The 17,301-nt window shown below is 43.3% G+C and overlaps 1 protein-coding gene across 2 annotated transcripts in view; it reads right to left on the bottom strand.

Moving 5' to 3' along the window:
• syne1b (spectrin repeat containing, nuclear envelope 1b) overlaps window positions 1-17,301 on the bottom strand; it is a gene marked incomplete at its 5' end in the record, with an annotated part of 150,074 nt that overhangs the window by 23,038 nt on the left and 109,735 nt on the right. For both annotated transcript variants that reach the window (XM_084182196.1, XM_084182195.1), the window contains 20 exons: window positions 762-912; window positions 1,393-1,580; window positions 1,956-2,118; window positions 2,479-2,645; window positions 2,881-3,039; window positions 3,847-4,002; window positions 6,573-6,698; window positions 6,923-7,117; window positions 9,520-9,754; window positions 9,993-10,087; window positions 10,297-10,444; window positions 10,736-10,890; window positions 11,333-11,479; window positions 11,740-11,922; window positions 12,178-12,382; window positions 12,554-12,687; window positions 12,949-13,119; window positions 13,440-13,595; window positions 13,801-13,956; window positions 14,186-14,362. In XM_084182196.1, the coding sequence (XP_084038322.1) occupies window positions 762-912; window positions 1,393-1,580; window positions 1,956-2,118; window positions 2,479-2,645; window positions 2,881-3,039; window positions 3,847-4,002; window positions 6,573-6,698; window positions 6,923-7,117; window positions 9,520-9,754; window positions 9,993-10,087; window positions 10,297-10,444; window positions 10,736-10,890; window positions 11,333-11,479; window positions 11,740-11,922; window positions 12,178-12,382; window positions 12,554-12,687; window positions 12,949-13,119; window positions 13,440-13,595; window positions 13,801-13,956; window positions 14,186-14,362 (3,267 nt within the window). The remainder of the gene's footprint in view (window positions 1-761; window positions 913-1,392; window positions 1,581-1,955; window positions 2,119-2,478; window positions 2,646-2,880; window positions 3,040-3,846; window positions 4,003-6,572; window positions 6,699-6,922; window positions 7,118-9,519; window positions 9,755-9,992; window positions 10,088-10,296; window positions 10,445-10,735; window positions 10,891-11,332; window positions 11,480-11,739; window positions 11,923-12,177; window positions 12,383-12,553; window positions 12,688-12,948; window positions 13,120-13,439; window positions 13,596-13,800; window positions 13,957-14,185; window positions 14,363-17,301) is intronic.

Raw genomic sequence — 17,301 nt, 5'->3', positions numbered from 1 at the left:
CACCAAAACTCACAGACCAGGCAAGGAGGGCATTAATCAGAGAGGCAACAAAGAGACCAAAGATAACCCTGAAGGAGCTGCAAAGCTCCACAGCTGGGACTGGAGTATCTGTCCATAGGACCACTTTAAGCCGTACACTCCACAGAGCTGGGCTTTACAGAAAAGCCATTGCTTAAAGAAAAAAAGAAACAAACACGTTTGGTGTTCGCCAAAAGCCATGTGGGAGACTCCCCAAACATATGGAAGAAGGTACTCTGGTCAGATGAGACTAAAATTGAGCTTTTTGTCCATCAAGGAAAACGCTATGTCTGGCGCAAACCCAACACCTCTCATCACCACGAGAACACCATCTTTCATCGGCAGGGACTGGGAAACTGGTCAGAATTGAAGGAATGATGGATGCCGCTAAATACCGGGACATTCTTGAGGGAAACCTGTTTCAGTCTTCCAGAGATTTGAGACTGGGACGGAGGTTCACCTTCCAGCAGGACAATGACCCTAAGCATACTGCTAAAGCAACACTCAAGTGGTTTAAGGGGAAACATTTAAATGTCTTGGAATGGCCTAGTCAAAGCCCAGACCTCAATCCATTTAGTTGACAATTTAGTTGAACAATTGATAATTTAGTATCAATCAGAGACAAGTCAGTCCATCCATGAGTTTTGTCCAGATATGTACTTTAGAGGTACTGTCTTCTGAATGTGAGATACATGGGGAGAGAATATAGTGGTTTACAGCATATCAAATAAGGTGGTCTGTACCTCAAACTTCTTTAGTTCTTCCTTGGCCACAGTGTACAGCACGCCTGAAGAGTTGGGAAGAGCAGCAGTCTTCTCTGAGGTCACTAGCCACTCCTCAAAACACGTAAAGTCCTCTAAAAACTTCTGCCATAAACGCCATGTCTCTTCAATCCTTAGAAATTAAAACGATATGGACAGTTTAAGATATGGTGACAGCCTACATCATAAGCTTTCAAATAGACTAACCAACCCTAGAGTTACATCACTGCACTTTGCTTGTTGATACTCTTGGAAGAAAAAAATTGTGCTACTGTAGAAACAACTGTCCTGCAGTCAAATGACCAAATCACCCTCTAGTGGCCTCATGGATGGAATGTTATTAATATCTTTCATAATTTCATAATTAATAAACATATATTTGTTTAAACGTTTCTATGTCCAGTCTTCTGTGACGTATATAAAGTGTAATATTGGGATGCAAACTCAAAACTGAATACATTTCAACTCTATATCTGACATTGTACATAACCATGTGTGTGAGGTGTATACTTTTGTTTCAAAGTAGATTTGTTTAAGACTACCAAGAAAACACTGTGTGACCTTGATTTAGCCCACTGCAGTAAAAGGTTAAGTTAAACTGTGTGTGTCTTACTTGAGCCTTCTCTCCATTGACAGGGCACAGATGCTCCTCCATCGGCGGTCCAGGCTGCGAGTGGCCTGCTGGATGGATTCACACTCGGTGTCCGTAGCACAAGCGTCACAGTCGTGCAACAGCACCTCACACAGGTTCAACACAGACGCCACACCTGTACTGTGCTTCTCTATGTCACGCTGAAGCTCCTGGATGGACGGAGAGAAAGATGGAAGGATGTTATGGTACGCTATGTTAGAGAAAGAGGGCGGGATCTTGATATTTTCCGAATCAAGAAACCTACTAAGATTTTTCAATAAGCCCATCTCTATTGTATTGTCTGTAAGCCTGTCTGATAGGAACTAAAAATGATCTATAAAGTATCAACATAAGCAACCATCATTGATTATGTACAGTAGCTCTATCAATAAGCTATATCAGGGGATGTAAACTACAGTGTGTTTTCAAAGTACCCACAGCCCAGATCTGTTTGTGCCGTCTTGCCAACTCCTATGACAACGACTACAAGAGTTTACAAGACAGCACAAACAGATCTGGGACCACCAAGCTGATGGGGTATTTACCTGCTGCAGGTCCAGCTTCCTCTGTATCTCCTGGGAATCACAGGTGTCAAAGACGATGGGTTTGGACAGCTCAGTCTCTATGTGGGCCAGCCAGGACCGCAGACTACTCATGTTCTTATCCAGCTGCTGCACTGCCACCAGAGTCTCCCTCAGCTTCTTCACTCTATATCAATGGGATACATTATGCTTGTTTTAGAAAAACATACATAACACAGTAGATTCCTAGTAATGAAGCACCTAAAAACAATTAACAAAGTCATTAAACCGCTTCTTTCAACTCATTGTTTTTATTTTATTCAACCTATATTTTACCAGGAAGTCCCATTGTGGTCAGATTGTGCCAAGTACAGTACTGTACACTGGGGCAGCCAGGGATTTTCTGACAGGCTGCATCAAAGCAAATATTAACGCCAATGGCGTGTGTAAACAAGTGTGTGTATATTCCTAACCCGCAGCAGTATAGTATATCCATGTACTTCCTACCCCACACACACGGCCGTAGTATATATATCCTTCTCCTTACCTGGCTCCGATGAGGTCCAGCAGGTGTTGCCAGCGCTCGCCCACCTTGCTGAGTTTGTGTTCTATCTCAGAGGCCTTGGTCTCGTGGCTGGCCCTGGCCAGACGCTCACCCATCTTGTGCAACTGCAGCTTGTTCTCCTGAGCCACCGCTATCTCCTCCTGGTAGTCCTGGGAGAGGGAGTAAAAACTGTAATCAGACCATTTAAAAAAGGGAGAATAGTATAACAGTTTGGACTAAAACATTATTCAAAGAGGAATCAACTTCTACAAGCATTTCTCATAGGAACATGTATTCTTACTGCTCAGTACAATGCAAAGTAGAGAAGAGCAGATTCAATGGGATATTTGTCTAATTACTCAAACACAAATGAAAAGACAAGGTCTGGTATCGGTTGGTGTTTACCTTGCGTAGCTTCTCGATCATCTCCTCGATGCTGATGTCTCCATTCTGGGAGACCTTGCTCTCCATGTGGGTGAGCCAGTCACACAGCTCCTTGTTCTTCTCGTTAAACACGGCCCACTCATTCAGCTTCTCACTAACCTGCTTCTGCCGAAGGGATAGCTATGTAGAGAGAGAGAGAGAGAGAGAGAGACAGCAAGACACAGATACACACGTGTTGTAAATACATATACTCATTTGAAATTAATTCACCATGGTAAGGATAATAGCTAGTTGCAGAGAGAAAGAAATGAACATTTTCCTATAAAAAAAGAAACATACACAACTACCGGTACTAGGCAATATGCATAGATTTAGCAGAACATTAATGAAGAGGTTATCAGTGATGGAGAGGTGTCACCTAATGTATGCATCTAAAGCTAGCACAGTGTGACTTCCTGTCACTATCTGGTATGTGGTCTACATACACATACAACACCGGATGCAGTTTGAAGGAGAAACATCCTGTACTGTTTTGCATGAAAGATTCTCTCTACTTCAAGTCTAGTTACACTATACACTAAGCTACCAGCTTTATGAAATCACCAGATATATGTTTCACAAAGGCGTTAAAGAAGACTGCAGAACCACTATTCAATCATATTGACCATAGTCTGCTGCAGACCTGTCTGCACTAGTTAGCAATCAGTGCAAGCCTGCAAGATTCAACCCTGATCCCATAACTACGCCTACTGTACGGCGTGCAGCCATGGCCTATTGTGGAGCATCAGCACCACCATATGGGACCACATGTCATTACGACTTAAAATGACTGCTCTAGTCTCTCTTGCTAGACTGATGCCACTCCACCTATTGTGTCAGAGACACAGAGGCTGTGGGAAGAGACTGCTTCTCCTCACAGCAACATATTCAACAGCCATACAGTACCTGGTGACAGATCTCCTCCCACTGGCGGCAGCCATACAGTACCTGGTGACAGATCTCCTCCCACTGGCGGTGCAGCAGCTCTATGCGTTCCTGCAGAACAGACAGGTCCTCAGCACTGATGTAGCTAGACAGGGACTCCCTCAGCACCGTCAGGTGGGCTAGGTCTTCTGTCCAGCCATCAAATGTGTTCTCCAAGTCCTGGTCATAGGAGAGAGAACATTATCATCTGCTTTAAGCAACCAAGACTATGTTTAGCTGAACATTTGTGAAGACATCATGGGTCAATTTGAAATGGCACTGTATTCCATACATAGTGCACACCATTTAGGATACAGTCCATGATAGGCCTAAGCCCACCTACAGATAATTTCCCTGGACATTATGTGAGCCTGCCTGTATTCAGTATTAAACATATTATAATAATTGTAGGGTCGTTCCACGAAAAGAGTGCCTTTGATATTTTAAAGTAGAAATTGTGCATCAATATTGCATCGTAAAAGCCTGTTATATTAAATTAAGTGCCCTTTAATATAGACCACATGGAGTCTTCAATAAATCTGACTTTTTATATGAATAAAGACTTGCTAATTCAGCATTTTGACATGTCCCTCCGTGCACCCTCTGTGACATTGAGGAAGATTTTAACCCACTGACCCCCCAAATGTCTCCATCATTGTAAAGCCCTAGTTATTTTGTTGCTTTGACAAAGTCATTTATGAAGATTATTATTTAATTTGTGAGATTAGTGATTAATTTATGTCTCTCCCTCATTTTAAGGTCAACCTTGTTACGTGAACTGAACTCCTTTTTAAATATAAAAATAAATTTAAAAAACAATTAACATCTTATAGTCAAATTATAGTGTAAAGTTAAAGCAGGTGAGCTGGTTCTACTATTTTTAGCAATTTTTGGGTGTTTTGTGGTGGAAAACTGAGCCAGTTCGAGCATTATACGTCAACCCTGTTACCCATAGATAGACAGGCTGGACATTTTTTAACAATAAAAATGTTTTTGTTAAAATTGCTTTCAATTGCCACTCCCTGTTGCACACAACAAGCTTCCATTCCCCCTGTCAAAAGGGGATTTATGGCTGATTTAAGATGAAATCGTCAACCCTGTTACTTTATTTGGCACTTACTAAAGTATTTTTTTTAATTTACCCTCAAGATGGGAAAACATGTTTTTTTATGAAGTTGAACATATGCTCTTTATGACAGAATGTTAAAATGAGGTGAAATCAAAACAAATTGGGACGAAGTTACACTTCTCAAAAGGCACCGAATTGGTGGAACAACCCAGTAATACAATCCATTTCCTGATTACTAGGATCATGAACCGCAATGCCATGTAATGACCTGGCTATTATGTTCATCAAATCCTTAGTGAGTCAGTACTGCAGACCAGTAAACAGCTCCTGGCATTGGTGTGGGGAATGTTGGAGGAATGTTGTAATTAGATCAGACCCATAAAGGTGCCAAGTGAGTCTATAATTACATCATTTAAATATGCCTCCAGAACAAGGTGTTCTAAAGCCTCTAAAGTAATGATTGCTAAGAATAAAATCCACTGTTCAATGAGAGTTTACCTGAACATAACTGTTAGGAGAAATGTGAGGACCTTGTCTAAAGGTCCAAAACACAAGGCAAATATTCAAAATATGCGTGAAGGAAACATCTGTGAAATCATATCGCCTATATGGGATTGAAAAAGCTGTCTGTATTGTACTGTGGTAGTTCACAAATCCTTTTCCTTTTAAAGATAATGTACTTCTCTAATTATCACACAATATTCTCAACCTACACTTCCGTTCAAAAGTTTGGTGTCACTTAGAAATGTCCTTGATTTCGAAAGAAAACTAATTTTTTTGTCCATTAAAATAACATCAAATTGATCCGAAATACAGTGTAGACATTGTTAATGTTGTAAATGGCTATTGTAGCTGGAAACGGCTGACTTTCAATGGAATATCTACATAGGTGTACAGAGGCCCATTATCAGCAACCATCAGTCCTGTGTTCCAATGGCACGTTGTGTTTGCTAATCCAAGTTTATCATTTTAAAAGGCTAATTGATCATTAGAAAACCCTTTTGCAATTATGTTAGCACAGCTGAAAACTGTTGTGCTGATTAAAGAAGCAATAAAACTGGCCTTCTTGAGACTAGTTGAGTATCTGGAGCATCAGCAATTGTGGGTTTGATTACAGGCTCAAAATGGCCAGAAACAAATAACTTTCTTCTGAAACTCGTCAGTCTATTCTGGTTCTGAGAAATGAAGGCTATTCCATGCAAGAAATTGCCAAGAAACTGAAGATCTCGTACAACGTTGTGTACTACTCCCTTCACAGAACAGCGCAAACTGACTCTAACCAGAATAGAAAGAGGAGTGGGAGGCTCCAGTGCACAACTGAGCAAGAGGACAAATATATTAGAGTGTCTAGTTTGAGAAACAGACGCCTCACAGGTCCTCAACTGGCAGCTTCATTAAATAGTACTCGCAAAACACCAGTCTCAACGTCAACAGTGAAGAGGCGACTCTGGGATGCTGACCTTCTAGGCAGAGTTGCAAAGAAAAAGCCATATCTCAGACTGCCCATCTTAATCTTTTATTTTTATTGGCCAGTCTGAAATATGGCTTTTTCTTTCGAAAACAAGGACATTCCTAAGTGACCCCAAACTTTTTAACGGTAGTGTATAATATCAAAGCACACTGGTGATATGTGGTTTTAGTACGCCTCTCCAAGAGCACCATTCAGTGGATTCGGGCCTACCTTGCAGCGCATCTGTTCAGCCTGCAGGTCCTCGTGGTGAATAGGGAGGGGCTGAGAAAGCTGCCGTTTAAATGCCCTCAGCTTCTCCAGAGAACCCTCAATGCCTCTCTCACATCTCTCCCAGTCCTGTGGACAACAAACATACCCACACACAGTGTCAGTACTTAAACATCTTCTGTTAACATCGTAGTATAAAATGTCCTCAATCAAACAATCAATCAATCAATCAATCAGGACAATAAAAATGTCTATACTTGCAGTTGAAGTGAATAATCTACTTGCAGTTAAAAGGTGAACCTCCAAAAAGTGAAAGGTACTGTGTGTTTATGTTACAGTTTGGTTCAGTGTACCTTTATCAGGTTGGCCAGCTCTCTCCTCTGTTCCTCTAGGCAGATGTTGGCGTGTCTCCAGCGGTCCTGGATGCCTGTGAGCTCTCCCTGCAGAGACACCTCCACCCTACTGTCTGCAGATAGGAGAAGCTGCTTCCCAGCCTCCACCGTCAGGATGTAGCTGCCCTGCTGCCGCTGTAGGACCTTCTCTTTGAGCTGGAGGAATACAGAGACACAGGAAGCTAGAACGTAATCCTGACCCTAACCTTCCACTGTTAGGATGCAGCCACAACAGAACCTTGATGCCACTACATAACCTTCTCCTTCAACTGGGATAACAGAGACACAGGAATATCATGATAGTTAATAGAAAATCATGATAGCCTCCCGAGTGGCGCAGTGGTCTAAGGCACTGCATCGCAGTGCTAGCTGTGCCACTAGAGATCCTGGTTTGAATCCAGGCTCTGTCGTAGCCGGCCGCGACCGGGAGACCCATAGGGCGGCACACAATTGGCCCCGCGTCGTCCATGGAAGGGGAGGGAATGGCCGGCGGGGATGTAGCTCAGTTGGTAGAGCATGGCGTTTGCAACGCCAGGGTTGTGGGTTCAATTCCCACGGGGGGTATGAAAAATAAAAAAATTATGTATGCACTAACTGTAAGTCGCTCTGGATAAGAGCGTCTGCTAAATGACTGAAAATGTAAAAATGTAACAGTTAGAAAATAATCCTGACCCTTACCAATGGCTCTATGGTGATAGTAAACAATAAAGGTGATAGATGTCAGCCCTGCCTTGTTATTTGGTATAGTTGAAAGGGTGAGGACATAGGATTTTGGGGGTAAGTACAATACTGTTATCCATGATATACACTACCAGTCAAAAGTTTGGACACACCTACTCATTCAAGGGTTTTTCTTTATTTTTTTACATTGTAGAATAATAGTGAAGACATCAAAACTATGAAATAACACATAGGGAATCACGTGGTAACCAAAACAGTGTTAAACAAATCAAAATATATTTTATATTTGAGATTCTTCAAATAGCCATCCTTTGCCTTGATGACAGCTTTGCACACTCTTGGCATTTTCTTAACCAGCTTCATGAGTTAATCACCTGGAATGCATTTAAATTAACAGGTGTGCCTTGTTATAAGTTAATTTGTGGAATTTCTTTCCTTCTTAATGCATTTGAGCCAATCAGTTGTGTTGTGACAAGGTAGGGGGGGGTATACAAAAGATAGCCCTATTTGGTAAAATACCAAGTCTATATTATGGCAAGAACAGCTCAAATAAGCAAAGAGAAACGACAGTCCATCATTACTTTAAGACATGAAGGTCAGTCAATACGGAAAATGTCAAGAACTTTTAAAGTTTCTTCAAGTGCAGTCGCAAAAACCATCAAGCGCTATGATGAAACTGGCTCTCGTCAAGACCACCACAGGAATTGAAGACTCAGAGTTACCTCTGCTGCAGAGGATATGTTCATTAGATTTACCAGCCTCAGAAATTGCAGCCCAAATAAATGCTTCACAGAGTTCAAGTCACATACACATCTCAACATCAACTCTTCAGAGGGGACTGTGTGAATCAGGCCTTCATGGTCTAATTTCTGCAAAGAAACCACTACTAAAGGACACCAATAAGAAGAAGAGACCTGCTTGGGCCAAGAAAGATGAGCAATGGACATTAGACCGGTGGAAATTTGTCCTTTGGTCTGGAGTCCAAATTGGAGAATTTTGGTTCCAACCGCCGTGACTTTGTGAGATGCGGTGTGGGTGAACGGATGATCTCCGCATGTGTAGTTCCCACAGTAAAGCATGGAGGAGGAGATGTTATGGTGTGGGGGTGCTTTGCTGGTGACACTGTCTGTGATTTATTTAGAATTCAAGGCACACTTAACCAGCATGGCTACCACAGCATTCTGCAGCGATACGCCATCCCATCTGGTTTGTGCTTAGTGGGACTATCATTTGTTTTTCAACAGGACAATGACCCAACACACCTCCAGGCTGTGTAAGGGCTATTTTACCAAGAAGGAGAGTGATGGAGTGCTGCATCAGATGACCTGGTCTCCACAATCCGCCGACCTCAACCCAATTGAGATGGTTTGGGATGAGTCAGACGGCAGAGTGAAGGAAAAGCAGCCAACAAGTGCTAAGCATATGTGGGAACTCCTTCAAGACTGTTGGAAAAGCATTCCAGGTGAAGCTGGTTGAGAGAATGCCAAGAGTGTGCAAAGCTGTCATCAAGGCAAAGGGTTGCTATTTGAAGAATCTCAAATCTCAAATATATTTTGATTTGTTTAACACTTTTTTGGTTGCTACATGATTCCATATGTGTTATTTCACAGTTTGGATGTCTTCACTATTATTCTACAATGTGGAAAATAGTAAAAATAAAGAAAAACCCTTGAATGAGTAGGTGTGTCCAAACTTTTGACTGGTACTGTACGTCTCCATCTCCGAAGCCATATTTTTGCACGGTGAAAAAAGGTAGTCCCATTTGACACAGTCATCTGTGAGAGTGAGTTGTGGTATAAATAGTCACAAGTTTAATACTACCAAGAAGTAGGTCGCTAGGGTCATGAGGTTATCAGAGTGAGTTGAGCCTACAGTACCTGAACTGCGTCCAGCATGGATCTGGCCTGCTGCAGGGGTACGGGCGCCCCAGCCTGTAGGGCCTCGGCAGGGTGAGAAACCTCTACCAGCCATTTCCTCAGCTTCTCTGCCATCTCTCTGTAGCGCTGCCACTGGCGGATCAGGCTGTCGATGATACCCCGCCTCTGCTGGGTGCGACGGACCACACCCTGCCACTGGTTACTCAGCAGCGCCAACTTCAGGTTGAATTCATCCCTGCATGAGACAGAGGACATTTACAGTAAGATAAGGAAGGATTAGATAGATATACCATAGAGCAGTCATACAAATCTGACAAAAATGACCATGCTTATACCAAGGCACTCACCTACAGCTTTGTGAATGATAAGAGACAAGTATACGTCAAGTTAAGTCAAGTTTATTTAAAGTGCATCATATGGGTATCATGATATGTGTATCAACACACTTTACACACTGAGGCAGTGTACTGTACCTGTCATCCACCTGTCCCTGCTCCAGCATCCTCTGGCCATCACTGATTATGGAGTGAAGGATCTGCTGACGGCTGAACATCTCAGCTTGGAATAGCTGCGGAGAAAATACAATCAGATCTGGATAACTGCATCTTGGGAAGCGACATTGCAGTAATTATTGCACTATAGCAGTCATTATGACTCTATGGAATCCAGACGTCCCAAATCCCAGCACGCAAAGCTAGTTGAAATGATGTCACCACAACAAATGTTTCCCACTGGGTTCAATACTGGACTCTGTTTCCAGCAGGACTCCTCCAGTACCTCGTGTGCTCTCTGCTGCTCCATCAGACTCTGGTAGTTTCCAGAGATCCCCACAGCTAGCTTCTCCTCCGTCTGTACCAGGAACTCCATCCACGTCTCACACTTCTCCAGGAACGTCTGCTGCTGCAGCAGGAACGACTGCAGTTTACTGAGGAGAGACCAAGAACCAATAATATCAGACCCAAAAACCTTCAGTCAATGTAATAACTATGGGACCGATACAGTTAAGATAAGTGGCCGCAACTCAGACTTTCTCTTAAATCATTAATTGACATCGATGGGAGACTTCTAGTTAAGCACACATATCTCAAGTCAGAATAAGTGCCCAATGTCATCAAATGATTTAATGAATTTACCTTAATCTCTTTGAAAAAATGTCAGTCTTTGAAGTTATTTCATGTGATCAAAGTTTTTCATGAACTTCAGTTTTCAACCTTACCTGAATCTCTCGGTGGTTTGGGCATTGGCTGAGGACCAGCTCCGGTTAAGGTTCTGCATGCGTTTGATCTCGGTGTCATTAAGAGGAAGCCGATAGCCCAGCTCATTCAGACGTTCCAGGTCAGGGGCCATGCTACTGAATCTCAGAATCTGTCTCTAGAGGGGGAACAAGAGCATAACTAGTAGTGAGTCTCAGTGACGCTAACTCTCCCCAGGACAATGGCTCTTTCTAATTGTCTAATTAATTGTTTTGGGTCCTCTGTAGCACAGTTGGTAGAGCATGGCGTTCGCAACGCCAAGATAGTGGGTTCGATTTCCGGGACCACCCATACATAAAATGAATGCATGCATGACTGTAAGTTGCTTTGGATAAAAGTGTCTGCTAAATGGCATATATTGTCTAAGAATCGTTTCCTTTATCACTATAATCTGAAAGAATGGACCATGTAAAAGCCAGCCTTCCACCATATTGTTTCCACCTGTCAAGTATTTTCCAATGAGCGTACACGAGGAGAGGAAAGGAGCAGAGGACTGAGTTTTTTTTGTTGTTGTTATAGTTGGATCACAGTCATATAGATAGATCATGGTGCTGATTTACCTTGAGCTCTTCCATGTGGTGCTGGATGATGGACAGGTCAGAAGAACCGTTGGGATCCTGGACCTTCAGAGCTTCCTCTGCCTCCACCATCCAGCGACCCAACGAATCCAGCTGCTCACTGAAGGTCTCATAGTCCTGGACTCCCGTCTGGAGGAGGGATTGGAGGACAAGAGATGTAGTTATTTATACACGCTTTATTTATCCAGGTGAGTCCCATTGAAATATAAATATTTTTTTTCAAGGCCAAGAGGAATGAACCAATGGCTAATGAAGCAACTGAAAATGACATTCTTCAGAAGATTTCAGAAGCATGAGGTTACACTAACTTCTCAATGTCTTCGGGAACAATTTAGCATCTGGCAAAAGCATGTCTTGTCGGGTAGATCTGGTCCCATATTCCCCTGTACCTGTAGTGTAATGAGCTGCCTGCTGAGAGCCTGCTCCATGGTGGCCAGGCGCTGGGTTAGAGAAAGGTGGTCTGACTGGACGGCGGACGCTGCAGAGGTGTCCACCTGTTGCTTCAGCTGATCTCCCAGCTCCTGGAGAACCTGTAGAGATGCCTGCACTGGAACCTGAGCCCGCAGCAACTCCTGGAAAGACACCACCATACACCAACACACATTAGTGTAACAGAACACAAATCATCTATTGTCACAAAGCAATATGATCAAATGTAATTTAGTTTTCAGACAAGGATCATTGTTGACTGAAAGCTTAGGACATTAAACCCTGAAACTTGCATCCGATTCAAGTGTGCCAACACTTCTTTCCATAGTAGGCCATCTAGGGAGAGTCCTATGCGTATGTAAAAGGATCAATCCAACACTGTCCCTGTTCCAACTCACACTGCAGTCTTGAATCCAGGAGGACACCTCCTCGTCTGCGATGTCCTTGCTGCAGGCAGTCTCCAATAGCTGGCCAGCCTGCTCCTCCTGCAGCTGGACGCTGGAGCAGCTCTGTTCATACAGCTCTTTGTAGTGCTGCCACAACTGTAGCAGGGCTTTACTGCTCCTCAGACGCTCAGAGATCTCCTCCAGCAGACTGCTCCACCTGGACGCAACATACATTGATGATGAACATCTTGGATCAATGTATCCTGGATCAATAACATCATATTGTTGTTGGATCAACTGATCATGAATCAACACCAGTGGTTCTCACCCATTCATGGAAGAAAAGCCCACGTTGTGGTCTTAAAGTGATCCAAATAAACAAACAAACCTAGCGTTGACGTCCTTCAGGGTATTGTTGAGGCAGTCGGACACAGATGGGTGGCACTCCTTCAGCAGCTGGTGTGTCACAGAGCCAAACTTCCTCAGACTGCCCTCCTGCTTCTCCAGGTCCTCCTGTAGGCTCTACACAACACAAGTCACAAAAACATTAGCCCAGATTTCTCCCGAAGTGTGCCCTTCTCCACTCCCCCTCAAATAAGTATTGGATATCATGTCTACCATATTTCTTAAACCAATCCAATGCTTTTAAATCATTGAGCGGGATGGAACTAGTGCACACTTTATGAATAAGGGAGAGAATTACAATTGGTCTACAGTGTAGGTTTAACCAGTCATTAAAGAAAACAAATGTATAAAAGCCTGAGATGCATGTTGGTGAATTACCTGGAGACCCTCCACCTGTAGCTGTACAGCCTCCAGGGAGCCGGTGAGGAGGCGGAAGCGAGACACAGAGTACCTCCCCTCCATCAGGTAGCCGTTCATCTCCTCTGAAGACAGCTTGTACAGACTCCACTGGTCCATCACTGACACAAGGCTGATCTTCAACTGCCCAATCTGGGGTGGAGCAGAGATGGAGAAGAACAATAAGATCTGCACTTAAAAAAGTAGTTCAAGGAGCTTACTTCATTTTGCAGTTGTGTTTAGTGCTTTTCTGCAACAGGGGATCATCATAGTGGCTTAGTGAGTGTGCGGTAGTTATAATGGGGCAGTTGTACAGTGTGCGGTAATAGGTGGGCTAGATCTGTGATTATCACAACTCTCATATAACTCAGAGACAAAGCATACATTATTTACACTCTATAGAGAATGAATAGAGGATGAGGGAGAGAGATATACAGAGTGAAATGAACAGATGATAAGATAGCTCTGCCTACAAGGTGATCTAGGTTAGCCCAGGTGTGATTGACAGCTTGGAGCGTCTCCATGACGACAGCACAGGCCTCGTCTGTTTTGTTCTGGATGAGGGCACAGGCCTGCTCCTCCACACGTTCCACCTCACCCTCCTTCTCCTTCACCACCTCCTCCATCTCCTGCAGGAGCAGTGGAAAGAGAGAGCAGAGAGTAGTCAGAGGTTTAAGATCAAAATCAAGATCAAGAACCTGATCAAGATCAATTCTTCATTAAAAAAAAGATTTAAAAAAGACCTACAGCGTATACTACACACATGTGCAAAATGATATATTATTTATATAATAAATCATTACAAAGTATAGACAGCGAGTGTTCTTACTGTACCTGGCAGTCTTTGAGGGCGTTCTGTACGGAGGTTAGGTCCTCTATCCTGTGTTTCCTCTTCAGCCTCTCCTCCTGAGTGAGCAGCCAGGTCTTCAGGCCCTGTATGTTGTTCTCATAGTCCAACCAGGCCTCCAGCAGATTCTCCAGGAACTGGACCTGACCACACAACACAGCAGGACACAATGTTCAAATACGTTGTACTGAGACAATGAAATAATCCCTGAAACACATACATAACAGGCTTTGTCTGATCATAACTAGTCTCTACACTCTTAGAAAAAAGGGTTCCAAAAGGATTCTTTGGCTGTCCCCATAGGAAAACCCTTTTTGGTTCCAGGTAGAACCATGAAAGTTGAGGTTGAAAGTGGTTTGTTTTCTCTCTCACCCTCTCCGTGATGAGTCCCTGTAGTATCTGCCAGCGTCGGTTCATGACACCAAGCCTCTCTGCATAGTCTGTCTTGTCGCTGCGCTTGCTTTCCACATCCTGACCACTGATCTGGAGCACAGACTGGTTCACAAAGTCCACCGTCAGCTGCTTACAGATCACATCTATTCTGAAGCCCTGGAGGAGAGAGAGAGAGAGAGAGAGAGAGAGAGAGAGAGAGAGAGAGAGAGAGAGAGAGAGAGAGAGAGAGAGAGAGAGAGAGAGAGAGAGAGAGAGAGAGAGAGAGAGAGAGAGAGAGAGAGAGAGAGAGAGAGAGAGAGAGAGAGAGAGAGAGAGAGAGAGAGAGAGAGAGAGAGAGAGAGAGAGAGAGAGAGAGAGAGAAGGCGAAAGAGAAGTACAAAAAGAAGATTACTTTATTGTCTAACATACATTTGTATTCTGCGTTCTCTTTTAGAGTGAGAGAGTCATAGAGTCATTAAATATTTATGATGGGGTTGTGAGAATGTACAGAAGGTACTCCATTTAGCCAGAAAATACTTGAAATATACACTACCGGTAAAACATTTTAGAACACCTACTCAATCAAGGGTTTTTCTTTATTTTTACTATTTCCTACACTGAAGACATCAAAACTATGAAATAACACATACAGTGGCTTGCGTAAGTATTCACCCCCATTTAAATTTTTCCTATTTTGGTGCCTTACAACCTAGAATTAAAATTGATTTTTGGGGGGTTTGTATCATTTGATTTACACAACATGCCTACCACTTTGAAGATGCAAAATATTTTTTATTGTGAAACAAACAAGAAATAAGACCAAAAAAAACAGAAAACTTGAGCGTGCATAACTATTCAGAGTCAATCCTTTGTAGAGCCACCTTTTGCAGCTATTACAGCTGCAAGTCTCTTGGGGTATGTCTCTATAAGCTTGGCACATCCAGCCACTGGGATTCTTGCCCATTTATCAAGGCAAAACTGCTCCACCTCCTTCAAGTTGGATGGGTTCCGCTGGTGTACAGCAATCTTTAAGTCATACCACAGATTCTCAACTGGATTGAGGTCTGGGCTTTGACTAGGCCATTCCAAGACATTTAAATGTTTCCCCTTAAACCACTTGAGTGTTGCTTTAGCAGTACGCTTAGGGTCATTGTCCTGCTGGGAGGTGAACCTCCGTCCCAGTCTCAAATCTCTGGAAGACTGAAACAGGTTTCCCTCAAGAATTTCCCTGTATTTAGCGCCATCCATCATTCCTTCAATTCTGACCAGTTTCCCAGTGCCTGCCGATGAAAAACATCCCCACAGCATGATGTTGCCACCACCATGCTTCACTGTGGGGATGGTGTTCTCGGGGTGATGAGAGGTGTTGGGTTTGCGCCAGACATAGCGTTTTCCTTGATGGCCAAAAAGCTCAATTTTAGTCTCATCTGACCAGAGTACCTTCTTCCATATGTTTGGGGAGTCTCCCACATGCCTTTTGGTGAACACCAAACGTGTTTGCTTATTTTTTTCTTTAAGCAATGGCTTTTTTCTGGCCACTCTTCTGTAAAGCCCAGCTCTGTGGAGTGTACGGCTTAAAGTGGTCCTATGGACAGATACTCCAATCTCCACTGTGGAGCTTTGTAGCTCCTTCAGGGTTATCTTTGGTCTCTTTGTTGCCTCTCTGATTAATGCCTTCCTTGCCTGGTCCGTGAGTTCTGGTGGGCGGCTCCCTCTTGGCAGGTTTGTTGTGGTGCCATATTCTTTCCATTTGTTAATAATGGATTTAACAGTGCTCTGTGGGATGTTCAAAGTTTCAGATATTTTTTTATAACCCAACCATGATCTGTACTTCTCCACAACTTTGTCCCTGACCTGTTTGGAGAGCTCCTTAGTCTTCATGGTGCCGCTTGCTTGGTGGTGCCCCTGCTTAGTGGTGTTGCAGACTCTGGGGCCTTTCAGAACAGGTGTATATATACTGAGATCATGTGACAGATCATGTGACACTTAAATAAAGTCCACCTGTGTGCAATCTAACTAATTATATGACTTTTGAAGGTAATTGGTTGCACCAGATCTTATTTAGGGGCTTCATAGCAAAGGGAATACATATGCATGCACCACTTTTCCGTTATTTCTTTTTTAGAATTTTTTGAAAAAATTTACTTCACCAATTTGGACTATTTTGTGTATGTCCATTACTTGAAATCCAAATAAAATTACAATTACAGGTTGTAATGCAACAAAATAGGAAAAATGTTAAACAAATAAAAATATATTTTATATTTGTGATTCTTCAAAAAGCCACCCTTTGCTTTGATGACGGCTTTGCACACTCTTGGCATTCTCTCAACCAGCTTCATGAGGTAGTCACCTGGAATGAATTTCAATTAAAAGGTGTGCCTTCTTAAAAGTGAATTTGTGGAATTTCTTTCCTTCTTAATGCGTTTGAGCCAATCAGTTGTGTTGTGACAAGGTAGAGGGGTATACAGAAGATAGCCCTATTTGGTAAAAGACCAAGTCCATATTATGGCAAGAACAGCTCAAATAAGCAAAAAGAAACTACAGTCCATCATTACTTTGTGGCGTACCACGGGGAGACTCGTCGAGGCCTGGTGACAGACGGAGTCTACATCACGCGGCGGTGGCTCCCTCTGCTAGACGTGCCAGGTCTCGGCGGGTCCTCCGGCCAGGACTAATTGGGGCTGGTGAGTAATCAAGGGGCTGATTGCTCACCAGCCGTACGGGACCCATAAAACTGCCAGGAGGGCAGCACAGAAAACGGTTGGAGGTAGTGAGATGTTGCTACCGGACAGACGTCCTCACGGTTTGATAGAACCGAGGGGCTCGGTATTCTACCCCAGAGGAGACAGCATTCCCCGGAGCCCAGAAGATGGTAACCCGGAAGAGGTCTCCTGGAGGAGACCGGTTTCTTTTCTTTTTCTTTATTGTTTTAAATAAACACCCTTGAAACTGAGGTATCACACTTGTGTCCGTGTCTGATCTGTGTAAACGTCTTGATCAAACCCCCTGGTCTGCCACAACTTTAAGACATGAAGGTCAGTCAATACGGAACATTTCATGAACTTTGAATGTTTCTTCAAGTGCAGTCGCAAAAAACATCAAGCGCTATGATG

Source organism: Coregonus lavaretus (assembly GCF_964263955.1).
Source record: "Coregonus lavaretus genome assembly, chromosome: 18".
In the NCBI taxonomy this organism is placed as follows: Eukaryota; Metazoa; Chordata; class Actinopteri; order Salmoniformes; family Salmonidae; genus Coregonus; species Coregonus lavaretus.
The sequence above is the reverse complement of the archived record's forward strand: the minus strand, read 5'-3'. Positions and strand labels throughout refer to the sequence as shown.